Here is a 22,370-nt window from a genome sequence, read left to right as displayed (position 1 = left end):
AATTGTCCTTCAGGGATCGCACTTGCATTTAATACCTTGTATCTGTTAAAGTACATACAGCTTTTAAAAACTAGTTTACTGATGACACAAATAGTAGCTAAACATTAAATGATTCACTTTTTAAACAAGAACTTTAAAAAAAATTATTATTCTTTGTTCACGCAGAGTACATTGTCTATATGAATGTGAAAATTGCGACCGATTTTTACTCCATTTTGCTTTTCCTCACAGGTGTAACTTTCCTTTCATCTCATCAGATCCTGTCCTTAGGAAAGGGTTCTGTAATCTCATTCACATTGTGGTGTGGCTAACCAATAAAATGTAATGTGTTATCTTTACTAGATGCATTTGCTTTTTAAGGCCGTGAATCCAAGAGAGCTACTTTCATTGAAGAATTTGGTAGAGAGTACACTTTACATATTGGGAAATATCCTAATCACCTCAAATCAAACTTAGACGTGCTTTGAATCTTGAGCCCTGGAATTCTCTGTCAGTGCCACCTGACCCAGGTGGCACTTTCTAGGAGAGATCAGCTTCTGGCAGCTGCTATCCAAGTCCTTCCCCACCTCCGCCTTTTCTGATTCTCAAGATAAGCTTGTCTAGAGTGGAGAAAAAGGACCTGAGGAGCAGTCATTGTGACCTGTTCCCTCTGCCTCCGGGAAACACTGGGAATCTAATATGTGAGAGGAAAAGACAAATGTAAATAATACCAAAGGGAATGACAGAAAATGAGTAGCTATGCTTGTATGAAAGAGTTTCTAACTCAACCACTTTTTAAGTATGACTTTGGGCAAGTACCTTCATCTCCCTGAGCCTCAGCTTATTCATCTATAAAATGATGTCTTACTAGTACCTACTTCTACTGTGTTTTGGTGAGGATTAAACAAGGTAATCTAAACATATTAAGTACTCAAAAAGGTCATTCTTATCATTATTGGAGTTAATGTGTACATCTCTGAGCTAAGCCAAGAGGCTGGCAAATTCAATGAAAATTCTACAAAGTGCTTAAAATATTGTATTTTTATATTGTAAAAGTGTTTGAGTCTGGGTGTGGTGGCTCACGCCTGTAATCCCAGCACTTTGGGAGGCTGAGGCGGGTGGATCACCTGAGGTCAGGAGTTCGAGACCAGGTTGGCCAACATGGTGAAACCCCATCTCTACTAAAAATATAAAAATTAGCCAGGCATGGTGGCACATGCCTGTAATCCCAGCTACTGGGGAGGCTGAGGCAGGAGAATCACTTGAACCTGGGAGGCAGAGGTTACAGTAAGCTGAGATTGCACCACTGCACTCTAGCCTGGGCAACAGAGCAAGACTTTGTCTCAAAAAACAAAGTGTTTGAGACTTGAGACTCATGATTTTTTTAACTTCTTTTTTTGACAAAACCAACAAGTAGAGGCATATGTTTCACGAAATTGTTTTGCTTGCATTAAATTTGTTCATATTAAACTTTAGGATACACTATATTCAGGAGAAACTGACCTTTGTTTGAAGTCTGCGTAAAGGATTCTGCTTGGAAATCCTTTCCTACAGATGCGGATGCCTTCCAGCACACCGTTACACCTCAGCTGGTGCAGGACAAGTTCATGCTCCATGGCACCTAAAAATGCATATTTATTTCACTGCATAGCTGTTAAAAAGGAGGTGTGGCAGTCACCCTTTGCACTTTTATAATAGAACTTCTTACCAGGAGTTTTAGTCTCATTGGGGATGATGCACCTCACAAAGTGAGGATGGGTACTCCTGAGGTTGGTCATCAGCTTGTTCAAATTCTCCTATAAAATCAGGAGAAATTGTGTCATCTTATACTCTAGACATGGATATGAGCAGTTATTGGTGTCTATAAAGTCAATATAGCTGAGTCGAATACCAGTATGGACTGCGTTCTTATAAGGCAACACCTTGAATGCTTCTCCTGAGATATATTTTCCTCCTCAGCAGATCTTTCTGCACTTGGGTTTCTAGGAGTTACACATAGAAAGCATCCTGGCATGTTCCTCTCTTCAGTTTATACCAACACTATCCTTCTTCCTACCCTGGTCCCTGGCCACACACATATATTTACAAGGCCATTGCCTTCCCATGCCAGATGATTGCTCTTTCTTCTAAATTCCATAGTTTGCCAATAAGGAAATGGAAGCCTGCATCACATGTGGACTTTTTCCTTATAATATAGCTTCCCTTTTCTAGCTCTATCAATTTTTAGGGGATAGAGATTATCATAGGGGAGCAATCCTACCAATTATAATTGAAAATTGACTCAATTAAGAGCAAGGATACCATATTAGCTTCACTGCAGATTTGCTGCTAGAGTTTATGAGTTTATTAGCCATACTGATGTCTTTTAGTGTCTCTGAGTTCATGTCATTCCTCTTTCTCATAGCTCAGCTAGATTATGAATGGCAGAGTATTATGGTCTATAAAATTCTCTGTAAAACATTTCTCATTATTTGACTTAGCATGAAAAGTGAACTAATAATTTCTGAGTAATTTAAATCCCTTCTTTCCAAAGTTAGATCAACAGAGTCACCAGCTACTATCAATCATTTACTCAGGGAATGATCTTGTACTTTTAAATGCACATTTTACACGTTGGATGCAGTGTACACTGCTCTGGTGATGGGTGCCCCAATATCACAGAAATCACCACTAAAGAACTTGCGCATGTAACCATACACCACCTGTTCCCCAAAAACCTACTGAAATAAACAACAAATTTAAAAAAAAGAAAAGACAATGAGGGAAATTCTGCCCAGCAAGATTTCAAAGCATATTATAAATTAATTTTAATAAATATAATGTGATATTATCAGATGAATAGATAAATATATCCTTAGAACAAAATAGAAATTCAGAAAAATAGACCCAGGTTAAAAACAACAGCAACAACAACAGATTCCCAAAGCAACTGGAGAATGTCGAAAACTATTTCTTCCTTACTCTGAAAAGGGCAGACACGGTCTGGAAAGAAGAGCCCTTCTTCTTACCACCTTTCTTGGCCCCTCCACTTGCCTCTGAAGAAAGGAAGAAAAGAAATATAGTTTTGAATTCGCAGGGCTACCTCTTGTCTATTTGCTGATTTCTGTGTTCATCAAGTGGAGCTTTTTTCCTACTCAGCTGGCCTCTCTGTTTGAGCCTGAATGAATCTTATTTTTCAACTAAGTTTGCATCCACTTATGTGTGATTCTTTCTCCAGTGGGAAATGAGGCCAAGGATATTCACCTGATTGTACAGAGAGGGATTCCCTAATATTAGGACATGTCGGGAGCACTAACTCAAAAATCATTGATAGAAGTTAGTATTGTGAGGCAGAAGTTTGCCACTCTGCTGTCGCAGATTTATACTCTGACATTCTGTATCCTGCAGATGTGGAAGAAGTAGGAGAGAATCGTAGAAGCTGAGGCTCTTCATTGGTCAAGAGCCTGATAATTCCTCTCTGATTCTGCAATTGGGCTCCTGTCAGTAGTAGAGTGAGTCACAAATGTATAATTACAAGTCATCCTATCTGTTCAATACTTGATGGAACCAGGAGTTTGGTCTGCAACCCTTCTGTCAGGCCTAAGAGATGACCAGCTTCAATCTAACATCACATGTTGTAATACCTAGAGGCTATTATTAATATTTGAACATTACCTGCTTCAGCAGTTTGAGCGCCAGAGAAGAGAGTGGCTAGAGTTTTCATTGCAGACTTCTGGTACAGCCCAACCACAGTGTCATTCAGGGGGTCCTTGTTTTTATCCAGCCAGCCAGTAATGTTGTAGTCCACAGTGCCAGCATAGTGAATCAGAGAGAAGTGGGCCTCAGCCTTGCCTTTGACCACCTTGGGCTTCTGGAAGTTGGCAGACTTGCCCAGATGCTGTTCGTACAGCTTGTTCTTGAAGGAGGTGTCTGTTGCCTTAGGGAACATGCACTCCTCTTCCAGGATGGAGAAGATGCCCATGGGCTAAAAAGCAGACCACAACACAAAGTCGTACTTCTATTTATTCTTTTCTCTGTCTATGGAATTAAAATGAGAAGCAGTGAATAATATAGTTGCCACCAAATATGGTTTCTGAAATGCAAAACCAACCTTCTCGATGAGCTCGATGCAGGCAGCCAGGTCCATCCCGAAGTCAATGAATGTCCACTCGATGCCTTCCTTCTTGTACTCCTCCTGCTCCAGCACGAACATGTGGTGGTTGAAAAACTGTTGCAGTTTCTCGTTGGTGAAGTTGATGCACAGCTGCTCCAGGCTGTTGAACTAAATAAATAGATGTGTTTACTTCTCTCTTAAGCAAATTGAGCATTTTTTAAAAGACAGAACTTTTCCATATAAAAAAAATGTGTCAAGAGCCTTTATATTATAGATGTTAAAATCACTGGATTGAAGAGACTTTGAAATAAAAGATGAAAAGTATGGAAGTTTGAGGGCATGTGGAATCTACCATTTTTCTGCTGCAATTTTGTAGAAAATCCTATCATAATGATATTGTTTTTCTGCATTTGCTTAAGTTTATTCAGATATTTTCCTGGGTACCTACTTAATCATCCTGTGTTTATTCCCATTATCTTCGACACTTTCCAGAAGGTTTATAGTTTTCTGTTGACTTATTTAGGAGCCAACTTACAACCCATGAGAAGCTGGCTGGGAGGAGTCTACCTTGCATGATAGTCACATGGTCAGCATGCAAGTAAGCTATAATTGCCACCCCCCCGTTACTCTTTAAGGTGAAATGAAAAAAAGTCAAGATGCCAAGTATTATATACAGTATGATAATACACACTTGTATGTTTAAAAATTCACCAAAATGTTAACATTATATATAAATAGTAGAATTATGTGGAATCTTTTTCCTTGGGATCGTCTATATCCTCTGCAGTGCCCAAGTTTTGCTTGTATAATTAGAAGAAAAAAGTTTAAACTTCTTGAAAACTATAATCAAGAAAAATATATTTCATAATCAAATATGAATTTTTATTTCATGATATCATACTAATGAGTCTTAAAAGCTAATTGCATTTGTTAATGCTGGCTCTAAATTATTAATGTTTCTCAGTTCTGCTTGTCTCTATTTCTTCAAATAGACCTCCAATTCCATTGCACTAAGCTAATGCAGAACTCCTTTTGGATCATATAGCAAGTTGAGGAGTCCTTATTAAGTGTATTGTTATTTCTTATAAACAACAATAAAAATCCTCTCATATATATAAACAGTAAAATCCTCTCATCAGCCAGCTATCAACTCACATCAAAAATCTCAAAGCCAGCGATGTCCAAGACCCCTATGAAGTACTGCCTGGGCTGCTTGGTGTCCAGCTGCTGGTTGATGCGGGTGACCATCCACAGGAACATCTTCTCATAGACGGCTTTGGCCAGAGCGCCCACCGCATTGGTCACCTTAAAAGACAAAGATATAACTCTCAAAGTTGTTAGAGGCCTGTGAAAATGCTTTCATCCCAGCAGTTAATTTGAATTCTGCACTTACCTGCTCTACAGTCTGGCCTTTGGTGACATACTCATTGCCAACCTTGACCCTCGGGTAGCAGAGGGCTTTGAGCAGATCCGCAGAGTTCAGACTCTGGAGATAGGCCGCCTTGTCAGCAACTAAAAAGAAGAAAGAATAGAACAATGTTATTATGGCTCAAAGAAACCCACTTCCTTAAAAATACTTTTAAACTACAATTATATTATGCAGTGTTTTAAATATATCTTTCTGAGTATCCTTACCGATTTTTATCACTAAGTTCAAGTTTTTGATTACATGGTAGTTTGTTCATGCTTCCCATGGCATGGTATTTAGGTATACAGATACTGTAATTCTTAAAAGTGAATTTACCTTCCCTAGGAAAATTTACAGATAATGAGTTAAGTGTGATTTTCAAACAAATGCAAAATCACATGGGTGACTTAGTTGGTACCTTCGGTGCCATCTGGCTCTGCTTGCTCCTCACGCTGCTTCTGCTTAAATTTCAAGTTCCCATAATGCATCACAGCCCCCGTGAGCTTGTAAATGGAGACCTTTTCTTCATTGGTAAAGCCCAAAATATCAATAGCACTCTGTCAAAATAACCAATAGGATAGCTGTTAGGTTGTGACCCACACACTCACTGTTAATAGTCCATGTTCCCATTGCTGGCCTAAGGAAACTAGCAGTACTAATGGACACAAGGAACCCCTCAGATTGGGTATATAGAGACTTGGTCAACCAGAGGCCAGCACAGAGCATTAGAATTACAGGAGCATACCTTCTGAAGATTCAAAAAGTGAACTTAGAACAGAGAATAAGAATAGTAAATCTAAGAAACTTGTTATTTTGAGAGATGGTAAGGATCTAATGCAAGTCAATTGCAAAAAAAAAATAGTTTAGAAATTCAGAAATGATAGATCTTTAGAAGAATGTAAAGGGTAAGTAAAATGCTATAGGGGCACATCATGCTCTTTTCATTTGACTCCAAGGGGCATGTCCATGTGCATCCTTGAATCTTCCTTTGCCATTTCTACTGGACACTGAATATTGATCTGGATCACCATTACTCTGACCCACCATGATAATTCCAATAGTCTTGTGTTCTACTTACATCTGTGGCCATCAGTTCTTCCTGATCATCGATGCTGGCCACACTGATCTCCCCTTGACTGACAAATGGGTAATCATATGGGTTTGTGGTAATCAGAAGCATTTCTAAGTACAAGAAACAGAGTAAAGATAAGTATAATTATCTTCATTAAGGGAAGAGATTTCTAGATAAATTGTGAGGCACTATATGATGCTTGGTTGATAACTGATGGGCACTGAAGAAGCATTTAAAGGGTATTAGGCACCATCACAAATACTTGAAGTTGATGTCATGGTGCTCTTATAAATCTTATTTGAAAAAAAAAACAAAAAACTGGTCAAGTGCGGTGGCTCATGCCTGTAATCCCAGCACTTTGGGAGGCTGAGGTGTTCGGATCACCTGAGGTCAGGAGTTCAAAACCAGCCTGGACATCATGGTGAAACCCCATCTCTACTAAAAGTACGAAAATTAGCCAGGTGTGGTGGTGCATGCCTGTAATCCCAGCTACTCAGGAGGCTGAGGCAGGGAGAATCACTTGAACCCAGGAGGCAGAGGTTGCAGCGAGCCAAGATCACGCCATTGTACTCCAGCCTGGGCAACAAAGTGAGACTCCATCTCAACAAACTAAAACAAACAAAGAAAACTACTGTAATCCGAAGAGAATAATCACATAATGGGAAAAGCTGGGTCACTATAGTGTTCACTATATACAATCCAGAACTGGAAATAATTGCTATCTGTAAAGAGGGTATGGTTAAGTAAATTATGCTTATTTCTAGAATAGAACACTATGTAACTATTAGAAATAATAATGTGGATGTCTATTTAGTGACATGGAAATGGCTATGATATATAATTGCTAAGCAAAAAAGTAGATTACAGGAGAGCATGTAACTGATTTCAGTTATGAAAATTGTATGTACATATCTATATGTAGAGATATGTATATAGAAAATGATTAGAGTGATATTTATTCAAGTGAGTTCATGGTGGTTATTTCACAGTGGTAGCAATTAGAGATGTTATTTTCAGTTTTCCTTTTGCTTTTCTTTGAATTTTTCTTTTATAAAGACAGAGTTTTGCTCTGTCGCCAGGCTGGAGTACAGTGGTGCAATCTCAGCTCACTGCAACCTCCGCCTCCCAGGTTCAAATGATTCTCCTGCCTTCTGCCTAGCTGGGACTACAGGTGTGCACCACCACACGCAGCTAATTTTTGTATTTTTAGTAGAGATAGTGTTTCACCATGTTGGCCAGACTGATCTCAACCTCTTGACCTCATGATCTGCCTGCCTCGGCCTCCCAAAGTGCTGGGTGGGATTACAGGCATGAGCCACTGTGCTTGCCCACTTTCCTTTGAATTTTTCTAAAGAGCACATGTAAATTTTTACCAAATTCACAAAGCTATTTTAAAAAACAAAATGACATATAAACTTTCCAAAATTCAGTCATAGAATACTAGGTTGGACTATGCATTGATAGGTACTGATGCAGTAATTCTGAAAAAGAATTATGACATTTCTTACCAATTAGTTCTGGTTTCTTGTTTGATGTAATCTGATAAAAAATATGATAACTTCTCTCAGCCTTAAGCTGGAAAGTAACTCTAGACTTCTCTAACAGATCTGGAAGGAAACAAGTAACAAATAAGAAATGTGTAGCAATTCATTTGACATGTGAATTTGATTTTTGGTCAGTATTTTAGATCATAAGAAGCAGAAATGATTTTAAACGGATCTGAACACTTACATGTTTCAATATCAGCAGATGCCAGTTTTCCTGTAGTGCCAAAATGGATTCTGATGAATTTACCCTTGAAATAAAAACTAATATTAGTACCTTGTTTTTATATAATATCAAATCTTTGAGAAATTCAAAACATTTGATGCTCGTACTTTAATATTAAATCAATTAAGAGAACATTTGTATCAGGTAGAAAAAGGTGTATCTCCTATTTTATAAGTGGAAGAGTTTTATCTTTGATTGAAAAATTGTAAATATTTATTAAGTATGGGAAGTAATGGATATGTTAATTAGTATGTTAATCATTCTGTAATGTACACATAACATATCAAAACATCACATTTTATTTTGTAAATACAATTATTATTTGTAAATTAAAAATAAATAAAAATTTTAAAATAGTGAATAATTGTAGATCATGACAGATAAGAAAAGGTCACATATCCTTCAAGATGAAGCTCTGATCCGTGTTATTACATGCTCAGAGGAAAAGGAAAGAACAATAATGTAGTATAATGGGAATGAAAAAGATTCAGAGAATATATTTACAAACATCTCAAAAATTTTGACCAGTGAACAGTATCTATTAGCGTGTCCAAGAGACTTACAAAGCGAGAGGAGTTGTCATTCCTCACGGTCTTGGCATTGCCAAAGGCCTCCAGTAGGGGGTTGGCACTGATGATTTGATCTTCCAGAGTCCCCTGCAAGGGAAAGAGCAGTCCTTGCATCTGGGGCTTGGGAATTTCCTACCTGAGAGTCCCGACAAAGCCTATATTCTGACTGTGACAATCAGACTCACCTGCATTTTGCCAGAAGTAGGCTCTTCCTTCTTCTTCTCCCCAGTAACTGCAATTGTTGCAAAGTACTGGATGACACGCTTGGTGTTCACAGTCTTCCCTGCACCAGATTCTCCGCTGTCAAATCAAAACTCAATCAGGTGTGGTCTCAAAGCTAGCAGCTATCACAGCCATGTAAAGAAGGCATAAAATCTACTTACGTGATCAGGATTGACTGATTCTCTCGGTCTACAAAAGAAATTATAGACATTTAATACTGTTTTCCTACATATTTATAAATGATAAGTAAAGTAAAGTGAAATGAACTCAATATTATTCAGTCTGGCCTTTGCAATCTTTAGGGCTTGGCAGGCTCTAGGCCTACCACTTCGTCCCTCCCCAGCTTTAGCACACATGCACCCATTTCAACAGAACACCACCACTTTTATCAGCGTATGTTCAAATCTTCCAACAAGTATTTCATTTGAGGAAAAAAAATTCTATGATGAAGGAAAATGTTTGAAAGTGATGTTTATAAGTGATGACCACATGGCTGTGTATTCCTGAAGCACCACACTTTTTCTTTTTAATACTCTTGTCACTAAATAAACACCAAAAGTAGACTTGGCTCTTTGGTTAGGTTGAAATGATGATTTAAGTTAGGGACATATATAAAGTGTGGGTGCAAGACGTAATGAAGAATGAGCATTAGAGGTATTTTTAGTGTGCGAGAAGGAGTAAGTATAGTAAAGGTGACAGCTTTAGAAATATAGCTTTAATCATATTTTTAGGAAGAGGTAAAATTTTGTTTAATGTTTTACTCTCTGAACAGGAATTCTCTAAGCCCCTTCCAAGGTGCCACAAGCACTTTAGATTGATCTAGCCAAGACGATATTGTAGGAAGCAGATTCAACATGTAACTTCTTAATACCAAATATACCTTAAATCTGGAGCCTGTTCAGGTTGGTTCTGGGCAAAGGACAACAGCATCCTTAATATAGAGAGACCTTTATCTGTCACAATTTAGGATGCTGAGGCAGAAACCACAGAGTCAAGTTTTACTCTTCTGTTTTTTGGTTCATAGTAATGGAGACACAGTTTCTATGTGTGATTATGTATGCATGGGTGTTCGTGTATATACACATACACACAGAAATGGTTGTATTTTTACTCATATTTATTTGAGTTTCTGAGTCATTCAAAAGTATATTAACTAACTATGGCTAGCCTCTTGCCTTTTTAGAATTTAAGAGATCGTTAGCAATTATGTAATATTAAGGATTACAAATCAGCCTTTCTCCCCTTCCTGGACTTTCTCCTTCATAAGTACACCAGCCTCAACTAAAAGAGATGAGCTCAAAGAATGTGTTGGGGTTGCCTAGAGTCTCGTTCTCCTATGGTTCTATTCTAAAAGGTTTATGCACTTGCAAAGCATTTGGTTCACTCACCGGTCAGCATGAACTGATAGGCGTTGTCAGAGATGGAGAAGATGTGGGGCGGGGCCTCCTGGCGCTTTTTGCCTCGGTAGGCACCCACCACCTCGGGGTTATACACCGGCAGCCACTTGTAGGGGTTGACAGTGACACAGAAGAGGCCTGAGTAGGTCTATGAAAATGAAAAAATAGAATAAGCACCCAAAGACCTTTCCTGTTATTGTGCAATTAACTTATTAATTGAATGTTATTTTTGAGACAGAGTCTTGCTCCGTCACCCAGGCTGGAGTGCAATGGTGCTACCTCAGCTCACTGCAGCCTCAACCTCCTGGGCTCAAGCAATCCTCCCACCTCACCTTCCCAAGAAGCTGGGACTACAGGCATGCATCACCATGCCCAGCTAATTTTGTATATACTTTTTGTAGAAATAAAGACTCACTTTGTTGCCCAGGCTTGTCTGGAAATTAATTGAATTTTAACAAAGAGGAGCACTTTAAATGAGTAGTTTTATTTCTTCAAGGTATCAGCATGAAAACTAGTTGGCAGATTCAACAATGTGATAGCAGAATCCTAGGGAAATGACTACAATTCAGATTTCTTATTGCTTGCTGCCCTCGGGGCTTTTTACAATGATTTTTACATAGCAGAAGAAGAAATACATGTTTTTTAAAAATGGCCACGCACAGTGGCTTATGCCTGTAATCCCAGCACTTTGGAAGGCCGAGGGAGGAGAATCACGAGATCAGGAGTTCAAGACCAGCCTGGCCAACATGATGAAACCCCGTCTCTACTAAAAGTAGAAAAATTAGCCGGGCGTGGTGGCACGTGCCTGTGATCCCAGCTACTCGTGAGGCTGAGGTGGAAGAATCACTTGAACCCAGGAGGTGGAGGTCGCAGTGAGCCGAGACTGTGCCACTGCACTCCAGCCTGGTGACAGAGCAAGGCTCTGTCTCAAAAAAAAAAAAAAAAAAAAAAAAATCTGAAAAATTAGCCAGGTGTGGTGGTGGGCACCTGTAATCCCAGCTACTCAGGAGGCTGAGGCAGGAGAATTGCTTGAAGTGGGGAGGTGGAGATTGCAGTGAGCAGAGATTGTGCCACTGCACTCCAGCCCCAGTGACAGTACAAGCCTCTGCCTCAAAAAAGTAAAAATTAGGATATGAAACCTTGTATTGTTTTATGGAAATGAGTATATATATTCTTTGCAGCATTAAGACAATTCAAATACATGAGAACATAAATTTGGACATAAGCTAAGTGCCTAACAGTAAGGAAATGGCTAGGTGAACTATGGTAAATCTTTTAAGAGAATATGATGCAGGCATTTTAAAAAGTAAACATGAATGTATACAGCAACACTTGGAAAATATTTACAAAATATTTTTAAGTTATGAGGAAACAGAACACAAAATGATATATATACATGATGATTACAAGAGGGGATTTTAAAAGTCTTTGATGATTGGTTCAAGACAGGTACCAACCAGTTAGACTGGATGCTAACCATCAATACTAGGTACATTTGCATAGGTGTTGCCTAACTATCAGCACTGGCTAAACTATGCAAAAATATGAATGTAACATAATAAATTCAATTTAAAAATATTTACTGCATGTGTATTATCTGCAGGCCTTTGCCAGACAGTAGAAATGAAATCGGATAAATGAGATGATGTCCCTGGAGGAATCCCCGGTCGATGTAGGAGACAGTCATGTAAATGAATGATCAAGGAGAAACATGGTCAGTGTTACTGCAGGGACTGAAACAAAAGGGCAGAACATCTGACTGCTTGGGGAAGTGGGAAAGGTTTCATCGAGGAGGTGGCATTGCAGATAGAAGGGACCAGAACACACAGATACAAATTGCTGTTATTTTAGGGGAGTGAAAACGAGTGAAATTTGTTTTTTTTTTTTTTAAAAAAAAAAAAAGGATTTTAGGCCGGGTGTGATGGCGCACACCTGTAATCCCAGTACTTTTGGAGGCAAGGCAGGCAGATTGTTTGAGCACCGGAGTTTGAGACCAGCCTGGGCAGCATGATGAATCCCTGTCTCTACTAAAAAAACAAAACAAAACAAAACAAAAAAAATTAGCCAGGCATGATAGCATACGCCTGTGATCCCAGCTACTCTGGAGGCTGAGGCATAAGAATCGCAGGAGGCAGAGGTTATAGTAAGCTGAGATCATACCACTGTACTCCAGCCTGGGAGATAGAGTAAGACTCTGTCTCAAAAAAAAAAAAAATTAAAATTAAAAATGTTTAAAGTGTTAAGACATGTTTATTTTTTCACTCTGATGATTCTGCAGCTGGAATGGGGAGGAGGAATGGGGAAGATGGCAAGTGATTGAAAAATAAGCAGTAGCTGCTCAAATGCCTGTTTAAGGGTTTCATGGCCAACCCAGTCAACATGGACAGTGGCCTTCCCCAGCTTTGGATGGGAAAACGAGGTAGAGCTGGCTGTTGAGCTGAGCTTTACAATAGCAATAATGAAGGCTTTTAACTAGTTATGCTGTGATGAAAGTGAAATGGGTCACTACTTGTGACCTATTTGTGCTCAGTGGATGAAGTGGGACGGTAGAGTACATGAGGATGATTATAAAGAGCACTGGCAGGGGCCACTCACGTAGATCATCCAGGCTGCATAACGCTCTTTGAGGTTGTACAGCACAGCAGGCTCATGCAGGTGAGTCATCATGGCCATGTCCTCGATCTTGTCATATTTGGGAGGGTTCATGGGATAAACCTGATCGTCCTTCACTGTCAGAGTCTGGTAAACAGGAAAGATAATCCTTCACATTAATTGAGTGATCAAAAAAAAAAAATCAATCAAATGTGGCACGCTCCTGGGATTCTACTCACCGCTCCTCCTTCAGTCTTCACCGTCACTTTTCCTGCTTCTCTGCTCTGGATGGTCCCTTTGACAAAGGATTCTTTGGGCTCCGCCACAAAGACAGATGTTTTGGCATCAAAGGGCCTATTTTGGGCCTCAATGCGCTCCTTTTCAGACTTTCGGAGGTAAGGAGCAGCCTCCCCAAAAACAGCCATTTCTGAGTCTGAACTCATGGCTGCTGAACTTAGAGGTCCTAAAGGAGAGAAAACTTTTCACATTAGAGAGTCTGGATTGCCATGTATACCAGTAAATCTTAATATTTGTTGTATTTCATGGGCCCAGTTGGAAATTTCACTAGGCAGGTCTCCGGTGTTCACCAGGCTGTAGTTACTGAGATAAACATAATCACAAGAATGAAAATGCATCAGGTGGTCTCTGCGTACCCAATACCGTATTCAGGGCTTTGCATCCGTTACCTTCTTTCATCCTCCAAGACTCACATTCTCATCGGGAACTGAGTTACAGTCCTGATGTCAAGTCGGGACTTCACAAGTCAATGCTCGTCAAGTAGCTTGTGACCTTGGGTATGTCACTTAATTTTTTTTGAGCCTAAGTGACTCCATCTTTAGAATTGGGATTATAAATTCTGCCTTTCTTAATTCACAACTCAATAAATGATGAAGATACTTTGAAAAAGAGATTTAAATGATGACTGAGAAAGTAATTTGCAATTGTTTAGGCTACCATTTATATATATAAGATGTCACGAATTATTATGTCACAAAATTCCATGTCTTGAATGTAATGTAAGAGAACTTTATTTCCTCCTTTACCTGTTCAGTCAGATTTGTTCAAGTTCTGTGGTTTATGGGAGATTACAATTTTGTTTACTTTTTTTCTTTTAGGTTGGGTGCTTAGTGTAGTTTCTCTAACATAATTTTTTTGCATATTAAATACAGATAATCAGTTTAACCCATTTAAACTAATTAAGGATAAAAACAATAGCAAACGTTAACCTTATTCTTCTACATTGAAGGGCTCCCTTTGCTATTCCAAATTTTCCTTTGAAGCATGCAGGCCCTGTTTGCTCCATTCTGTGTTATCTGCAGGTTGCCAGTGGTATCAGTAGAATGAAAGGTTTGGCAAAGAATGCTACTGCGGTCATTACGTGATCAAATTACTTGAAACTCATTTGTAATATTTCTCCTAGTCTCTCCCATTAGAAGTGCAGTACATAGTGGCAGGGTAGATAAATACCTCTATTATGTGTAACAAAAGTGCCATAGCACTCAGCATTGTGTAAGGCGACTTTTTGCAAGGGCTATAAAAAGTTTAAAGGAAGCATTGTCCTACTTACTTCCTTTTTAATCTGTTGGTTATGATGTTTACTAAGTGAATTCTAACAGCAGGATACATTTTTATCAAATTTGAGATTTTTAGCAAGGGAATCTGAGGGTAGACTTTTTTTTCCTGCACAGACAATATATTTATTAAAAGCGATTCCCTTGCTCAAATGTCACCCCACCGATGCTTGAGCCATAAATGAGGATGTGTGCATTGTTCTGAAAGGACAGCCCTCCCTTTCTAGCCCCTTTCCTGAAGTACGGTTGTCAGAAGGTATTTACTGAGACAAGCACTCTCTGAAAGGTTGCTAAGTGACATAAATCCATCCCAGAGCCTCTTGCATTGTCCTCTAGGAACTGCTTAGTCCAAATCTTACCTTGTTAGCAAGTGAGAAGATGTAGCCTGGGAGTGAGACAGTTCTATAAAAGAAAAGGGAAAAGCACTTGATTAGTTGACCAAAAAGAGGGGGAAAAAATTCCATTTATGGCATTAATTGCTATTGTAAACAGAAAGTAACAAAATTCAGAGAAGTAAAATGTGGAGTTCCAGAAGGAGCAGTACCAGAACTAGCAGCTGCTGCTTACACTGGGCGGTGTGACCAGTGTCCCTCTTGAAAGACCGTCCTGCTCCCACTTACCTTGGAGCTTTTTAAAGCAGGACGAGTCAGCCTCATTCCAAGGGCTCTTTTATATGGATAGCTATGGAAACAATGCAGCTGCCTCTTCTTTCTTAAGTCAAAAGGAATTGTTTGGCAAAATACCTCTTGGCAATCTAGCGTCCCCACATAATTCTCATTCATATTAAGAATGGTTGGATATAATTAGAAATATTTTTCTTATTGAGTATGTGGATAAATCTCCTATGGATAATTTGAGAAGATGATCTGAAAGAAAGATTCAAGCTGGTGGATAAAGGCCGTGTCTGGGCAGCCAGGATACCTGGCTTCCCTCGGAACTTCTTTTTGGCATTGCTGGGCATACCATTCAGGCCTGCCTTGCATCACTTTCGCATATTTCACATGTTAAATCACATAAATAAAATACAAATATGTATTTTAATTTTGTGAGAGTTAATTTTTACCTGTTGATTCTTTCTCTCCAGCTCTGCAAAATTGAGCAATGTGCCTTCAACAACTTAAAGAGATAGAAAGACCTCTCTGTTGTGCCAATATTCCTGTAGTTTTAGGAATTTCCTTGCTCTCTCACCTTTTTGCTTTTGCCAAAGTTGTTCCCTTTACCCAGCACACCATTTCCTGTCCCCCTGCCCATTTCACTTGCCTGCAGTAAAAAAAAGGCTGAATATTTTCTAGTAGCAAAGGCGTTATCAGAGAGTACTTTTCAACATTTTTTGTGTCATAGTATGCTGAGAAAAAATGACAATATTAGTGTAGTAATGTGGAAGGGTTTTGTCTGTGTTGATAAAGGGCTTGGAAAGAACATTTTTAACTTTTTAAACATTCCTTTATGTAATAGAAATATAATAAATATGATATGCATAGCATTAAGGAAAATATAAAATACTGAATATATCTGAAACTTACAAATAATACCTTCTTGAAAATCTTAAGGAAAAATTTGAGCTATATCTCACAAATAAAACTTGTTTGTATGTGACTTTATACTTGAAATATGACACAAATTTCCTGATCAAATTTTCAAAAATGATACAAACAATATCTGTGTTCTTGATAATTAACATAGTGGGTATCTTTGCCCAAGAAGGAGGGATGAGAATGAAAAACTAGGTCATTTACCACTGTTGAAGTATTTAAAAAATTTACAGCTCTTCTTTTTCCTTCATTGAAAAATATAATGTTGAATATTCTCGTATAATGAAAATAAGTTTTTAATCCGTTTGAAGTCTCTCTTTCATATTAAATATTTCAAAGGATAATGAAGCTCTAATCTTCAAAAACTTCATGGGTTAAAGGAGTCACCCAGCTGCTAGGTTGGTCAAAGGGCACTCCAGTCACAAATATACAGAAGTACCTGATCTCTTCAAAGTCTAAGGTTTGGAGCTATCGCTGTGAGCTACCTCTTCCAGTACAACCCACTTAGCCTTATGGCACCTTTACTCTGGCTGGATGCTCTCTGGGTTGCATGCCTTGTCCCAGGCATCCTGGAACACCAACCCTCCCAGCAATTCCAGGGGTCTCTTGACTGCAGAAGACAGCATTACATTCTCAGCTGGCTGCTGAAGTCCTTCTTGGTTCCATCCAGCACATGGCAAATACCACCATTGCGCTTGCCTCCTGTAGGGATCATAGGTTATGCTGTCAAACTCTAATGCAGCCCAGTCAACACTCTGAGGAACCCTTGGTCAGCCTTCTCCCAGCTGGGAGCCACCTCCCAAAGCTGTGGTACCCCCTGGCCATCCAGCCACTCTGAGACTGAAGAGATCAACATTTTAGGCACATCAGTTACCTTTTTGATGCCAAGGCACACTGGTTGGGAAGCTCTTTTTTAAGGTGAGTTGTAGAGCTGTTTTTTTCAAACTAGACTGCCATTTTTAGTGCCCACAGCAATAGTTTAATATTCTCTTGTTCCATGTCTGCTGCCGATAGACATTTTCCTTATGTTTTAATAAATACTTAATGTTATTTATGAAATGATCTTCACTTTTTTTTTTTTGAGACAGAGTCTCGCTCTGTCACCCAGGCTGGAGTGCAGTGGCGCCATCTCGGCTCACTGCAACCTCCGCCTTCTGGGTTCAAGTGATTCTCCTGCCTCAGCCTCCTGAGTAGGTGGGACTACAGGCACGTTCCACCATGCCCGGCAATTTTTTTGTATTTTTAGTAGAGACGGGGTTTCACCATCTTGGCCAGGCTAGTCTCAAACTCCTGACTTCAAGTGATCCGCCCGCCTCAGCCTCCTAAAGTGCTGGGATTACAGGCATGAGCCACCGCTCCCAGCCTGATCTTCACTTTTAAGTCAGCTCATGGTTCTGTATTCTGTTTCTTCAGTTGGTAAACTCCTTCAGTGAATACTGTATTCTATAGGTAGCAGCTGTCTAATACATTGTTTTTGACTGTAAAGCAGAACATGCAAAGCCTTGCTCCCAGTGGTTGAGAGACACACCTTAGTTATTCCTGTGCCACTTGGCTCATGATTTGTGACTACGAAATGTTCTCTGAGAACGTAGGCTTAAGGAATATGTCATTCAGGATCATCTTTTCCACTCTGTAAACAGGTCAAAGACATATAGACATTTTGCGTCTTTTTCTTGATTTCACTGTATTTTTACCACTGCTGCAATAAGTCAGGGTCTTTCTACTTTGCATTGCTCACACTTGGGAATAGCTGTCACGTTTTGGGGTGGTGGCAGCTTGGGAATGAGCATCAGCTACTCATCGAGTGTTGCTACTCTCTGAATCTCCTTGCATTGTCTGTGCCATTCAGAGAGAACAGCAGCCACTGACCTTGTCTTCAGGAAGGTTACAATCTGAGAAATCAAGAGAGCACTAATAGATGGCTCAAGTCACCTTCAGAACAATGTGATGGCAGCCTTTAAAAGATACGGTGTACAAATCCTTTGCAAAAAAGGATCCATATTTTCTGCATCTACTTGATCCTCATCAACACTTAGGATTGTACTGACATGTAGAAAGTCCCCCTAAATTCTAGTTTATAAATTCCCGGAGGCTCTAGGTTTCTTTATCCTAATCATTCTTGTCCCCAACAACTGAAATTGGGACCTGGATTTAACTTTTGACTACATACCAGCTATATCCTTGGAAATTTGCTAAACCTTCTCAAGACTCAGTTTTCTGCCCTATAAAAGGGATAAGGAAGTGGTACCTCACAGGGGTTTGTGAGGAGTGAATAAGACACGGAAGTGCTTAGAAGCTGAAAACAGTGCCAGGTACCCATCACTCATTCAACTGATATTAACAGTTGTGATTACTATAGCCCCTCATAGCTTGTTAATTCTTATTCTGAAGTCTCTGTTGGAGTGAAACTAGTTTTCTTTCTGATTTCTGTAACAAGATATGCTCCCTCAATCATTTCAATTACTCAGTAAACATTTGCACAGCAGAGCTGTACGGCAAGCTCTCAGGTAGACTCCCTACTGCCACCATGGAATGCCCTCCTGTCTTTCATATTATTGTTTAATTCAAAATCAAGCTCAGCTCTTATTCAGACATTTTTTTCAATTATTCCCTCAGATAGAGAAAAGGCAGTTTGGCCTCGACAGAAAGACAAACACTTTCAGTTGTTACGTTAAGAAAGGTGTGAAGAAATGAGAAGAAATGAGGGCCCAGGCTAGGGAGTTGGTGGTGGAAATAGAAAACTGATCAAGAAATTGGTTAACTGCTGATGTTTTGAGAGGGGCACTGAATGTTAACTTGGTAGAAGGGAGACTGACATTTCATACCATAACTTTTTGTGTTTTCAAAATTTTATGTGGGGTACATGTATTATTGCTTTAAAAATTAAAATTGATGATTTGTAGAAACAGGATCCCCTCTAAAAATTGAAAAACAAAAAAAAAAAAGAACAGATGGGATTAAAAGCAATATGGCCACAGAATTAAAGAGATGGCAGATTAAGCCTTAGAAGAGTCAGGACTCAAGATGAAAGTTTTCCAGTGACTGCTTTTGTCTTTTCTCCGTAAACTGAACTCAGGCTCATCAATCCACATTGTTAATGAGTGTTGATAGTTTCCTAGGAATGCATTGGTTTTCTGGTTCAAACTTGGTACCTTCACACCAGTAACCCACATGTATAAAGCCCCATTGATAGAGAGCTATACATCCAAATGTCTAATCATAGAACTTTCTGAAAATTTGCTTTATAAAGAAAAAAATTGGCTAGTAAGAGTCCTGTGGGAGAGCTCATAAAGTTGTCGAAATACATAATTCAGAGCCACTTATAATTTGAATAAAAATATATAAATATATTCAAATTTACGTATGTATTTAAATACAATTTTATATAAATTACAAATATAATTTTAATCATATATTACATGACTCTTTTTAGTTCCAAATTTAGCTTTCAAAGAATACATTGTTTAGTCCTAATTTGAAATAAGTGGGAAGAAAGAAAGTTTATATCTGCATTCATGGGTAGAATTGTATAGGAAGTTGCTGGATGGATGCTATATTAAAATCCAAGAATCCAAAGACTCGTTGTATGTAAAGCATTCTATTAAGTGCTTCAGAAAGTGGAAAGTGGGCCTAGCTCTCAGTAGTTCCACCAGCACAAAGCACATAATCTGGATGTAAATAAGGGAGTTTGGTGATCCTTCATGGAAAACTTTGGGAGAAGCAAAACTAACTCCCTGAAGACTAAATTAATGTTTGTTTGTTTTTCTAACTTCAAAAGTAAAATAGGTACATGGATATTCTAAAAGTTTGGAAAAAGCACAGCAAAAGAATGAAAGTTAAGAGAAATGATTTCTTACTAGTGAGTGTAGAAAAAAATGCATTCATTTCTACACGTTTGAACATTTACTTACCATCTTTTATTGGGTTAATTTGATTATGGCATTAAGAGGCATAATCAGTATGTATATGAACTCAATAGTCCTCATGCTGGTCAAATATAGGCATCGATACATATTGAAGTATGGATAGGGCAGATAAATTCTCTTCATTTTCTTTTCTGAGAGACCATGATCTAGAGGGGTATTATACGGCTTACCTAATGAGGGTGGAACTCAAGATTTCTTGCCCCATTCTCCATTGCTTTTAATGCCTAATATATGTAACTCTGAGTGCAGTTCACTCCAGAATTGGTCTAACACTTTTAGGTTGATTGTTAGGATGTACATTCATAAACTGCTAGCCTTACCCAGGCCTCTTACAATATTGTGGGGAAGATAAAATGATAAATATGCCAATAGTTATTGCAGAATGTAGAAAATTTTAAGTGTAGCGCTCCAAAGGAGATGACATGGAATAGGTTCCCCACAAAGCCTTTGCTATCCTGTTTGCTCAGTCTCTTTAAAATTAGCACACGGACTGACAGAATAGATGCAGATTTCCTTCTTTCTTTTTTTTTTTTTTTTTTGAGATGGAGTCTCTCTCTCGCCCAGGCTGAAGTGCAGTGGTGGGATCTTGACTCACTGCAACCTCCGCCTCCCGGGTTCAATAGTTCTCTGCCTCAGCCTCCTGAGTAGCTGGAATTACAGGCGCCTGCCAACATGCCTGGCTAATTTTTGTATTTTTAATAGAGATGGGGTTTCGCCATCTTGGGCAGGCTGGTCTTGAACTCCTGGCCTCGGCCTGTCAAAATGTTGGGATTACAGGCGTGAGCCACAGTTCCCGGCCAAATATATACTGCAGATTTCTTTAATGAAGAAGTAGCATTCTGTTGAAGGATCAGGGAAGGCCACATAGAAATGTCATCTGAGATGATCCATGAAGGAATTGGGTAGGATTTAACAAATGGAGATCCAGGAAGAAAGAAATGCTAGATGCAGAAACAGAAACAGAAACAACTAAGGTGGGAGGAAGAAAAATTGAAGTCTCTTTGAGGAAGAGAGAGCAGTCTTGTCTGACTGGAGTCTACCATAAATGTAAGGAAGAAGTCTCGGGAGACAGTTGGGGCCAGATGCATCAGAAGCCGTTGTCAGACCTCACTCATTGAGAACACATGTTCTGGCCCAGAACTCCAAATGAGGCTAACCAGAGCAGCTTCTTTTTATCTTTGTTCTCAAACCACAGACTGCTTGTTTCCTTATTTTTCACTCGGTTCTATACTTTCAGATTAGTTCTCCATCCCGCACATCCACGCAGCCACTTTGGCTTCTCCCTTTGGCCTCCTTCTGCTCTCGATCGCCCCCTCTTGACCATGCTTGATCCTATTGTCAGGGCACCTGTCCCCTCTCCTACTTCCGTGACCTGCGTCCTTCCTCTTGCTGATGCCTGTAGAAGCTGGAAACAGTTAGGGGCTGTTTTTCCTGCCCTGCCAAGTCTACTCAGCATGTGACAACAATGAGCCTTGAACACTTGATACCAGGGTTTGACTTGAATAAAATATTTAACGCTCTTGGCTTGGGCATGATGGCTGATGTCTGTAATCCCAGCACTCTGGGAGACCAAGGTGGAAAGACTGTTTGAGTGCAGGGGTTCAAGACCAGCCTAGGCAACATAGTGAGACCCCATCTCCATAAAAATAAAAATTTTTAAAGTTAACCACCAAATATGGGGCTATTGTCAAAACAACACTTCCATGAATTTAGAATGCTGTATTATTGAGCAGCAAAATTATCTCATATTTGCTTTGAAACAAAATCTACCAACATTTTTTTGAGAAGTTTTAATTTTATTTGACTGTGATGATTTTCAAAGTCAATTTTTAGGAATGCAAAAATTATTCAGTTAACCCAATTCCATTTTATCTCAGTTGCAAGACTAAAAACTGGATCAAAATAATTTTCATCTTGTTCTGCCAAAATCATACTCCACAAGCAAACAAACAAATGCAAACCCAAACCCCAAAAGAGAAGAGAAAAAAAGAAGTATGATTTGGGGTGGGAGTGGAATTCTCATGGTTGAGGGAGGAAAGGTTTTTGCTATTTCTGTGAGCTGGACATTTCAAAGATTCCCAAATGTGGATCAACTTCCTCAAAACTGCTGCTTTTTCTTTGTAGTTTTGGCTTGTCCCAGGTCAAGCAACTGGTTCCATGGACAGGAGTTGATTAAAACAAGGCTGTACTCCAAGGCTGAGGAGTATTTTTAGGTCTTGAGGAATAATTTTTTTTTTTT

The 22,370-nt window shown here is 39.2% G+C and overlaps 2 protein-coding genes across 6 annotated transcripts in view; both read right to left on the bottom strand.

Annotated features, from left to right (window-relative positions):
• LOC116553115 (myosin-4) overlaps positions 1-15,619 on the bottom strand; it is a 73,353-nt gene extending 57,734 nt beyond the window's left edge. The window contains exons 1-18 of one of the 5 annotated variants that reach the window (XM_032280268.1): positions 15,294-15,619; positions 15,033-15,075; positions 13,342-13,565; positions 13,106-13,249; positions 10,502-10,658; positions 9,275-9,302; positions 9,077-9,191; positions 8,886-8,978; positions 8,284-8,347; positions 8,061-8,159; positions 6,559-6,662; positions 5,899-6,037; positions 5,466-5,584; positions 5,228-5,377; positions 4,070-4,240; positions 3,634-3,943; positions 2,941-3,014; positions 1,688-1,775 (exon numbers count right to left, since the gene is read on the bottom strand). In XM_032280268.1, the coding sequence (XP_032136159.1) occupies positions 1,688-1,775; positions 2,941-3,014; positions 3,634-3,943; positions 4,070-4,240; positions 5,228-5,377; positions 5,466-5,584; positions 5,899-6,037; positions 6,559-6,662; positions 8,061-8,159; positions 8,284-8,347; positions 8,886-8,978; positions 9,077-9,191; positions 9,275-9,302; positions 10,502-10,658; positions 13,106-13,249; positions 13,342-13,545 (2,059 nt within the window). In that variant the 5' untranslated portion in view covers positions 13,546-13,565; positions 15,033-15,075; positions 15,294-15,619. The other 4 variants (XM_032280266.1, XM_032280267.1, XM_032280273.1 and 1 more) reach the window with 4 other exon arrangements.
• LOC116553116 (myosin-3) overlaps positions 1-22,370 on the bottom strand; it is a 130,800-nt gene that overhangs the window by 10,534 nt on the left and 97,896 nt on the right. The window lies entirely within an intron of this gene.

The sequence above is a fragment of the Sapajus apella genome, unplaced genomic scaffold (genome assembly GCF_009761245.1).
Source record: "Sapajus apella isolate SASKATOON/1434 unplaced genomic scaffold, GSC_monkey_1.0 scaffold12, whole genome shotgun sequence".
Lineage (NCBI taxonomy): Eukaryota > Metazoa > Chordata > Mammalia > Primates > Cebidae > Sapajus > Sapajus apella.
The sequence above is the reverse complement of the archived record's forward strand: the minus strand, read 5'-3'. Positions and strand labels throughout refer to the sequence as shown.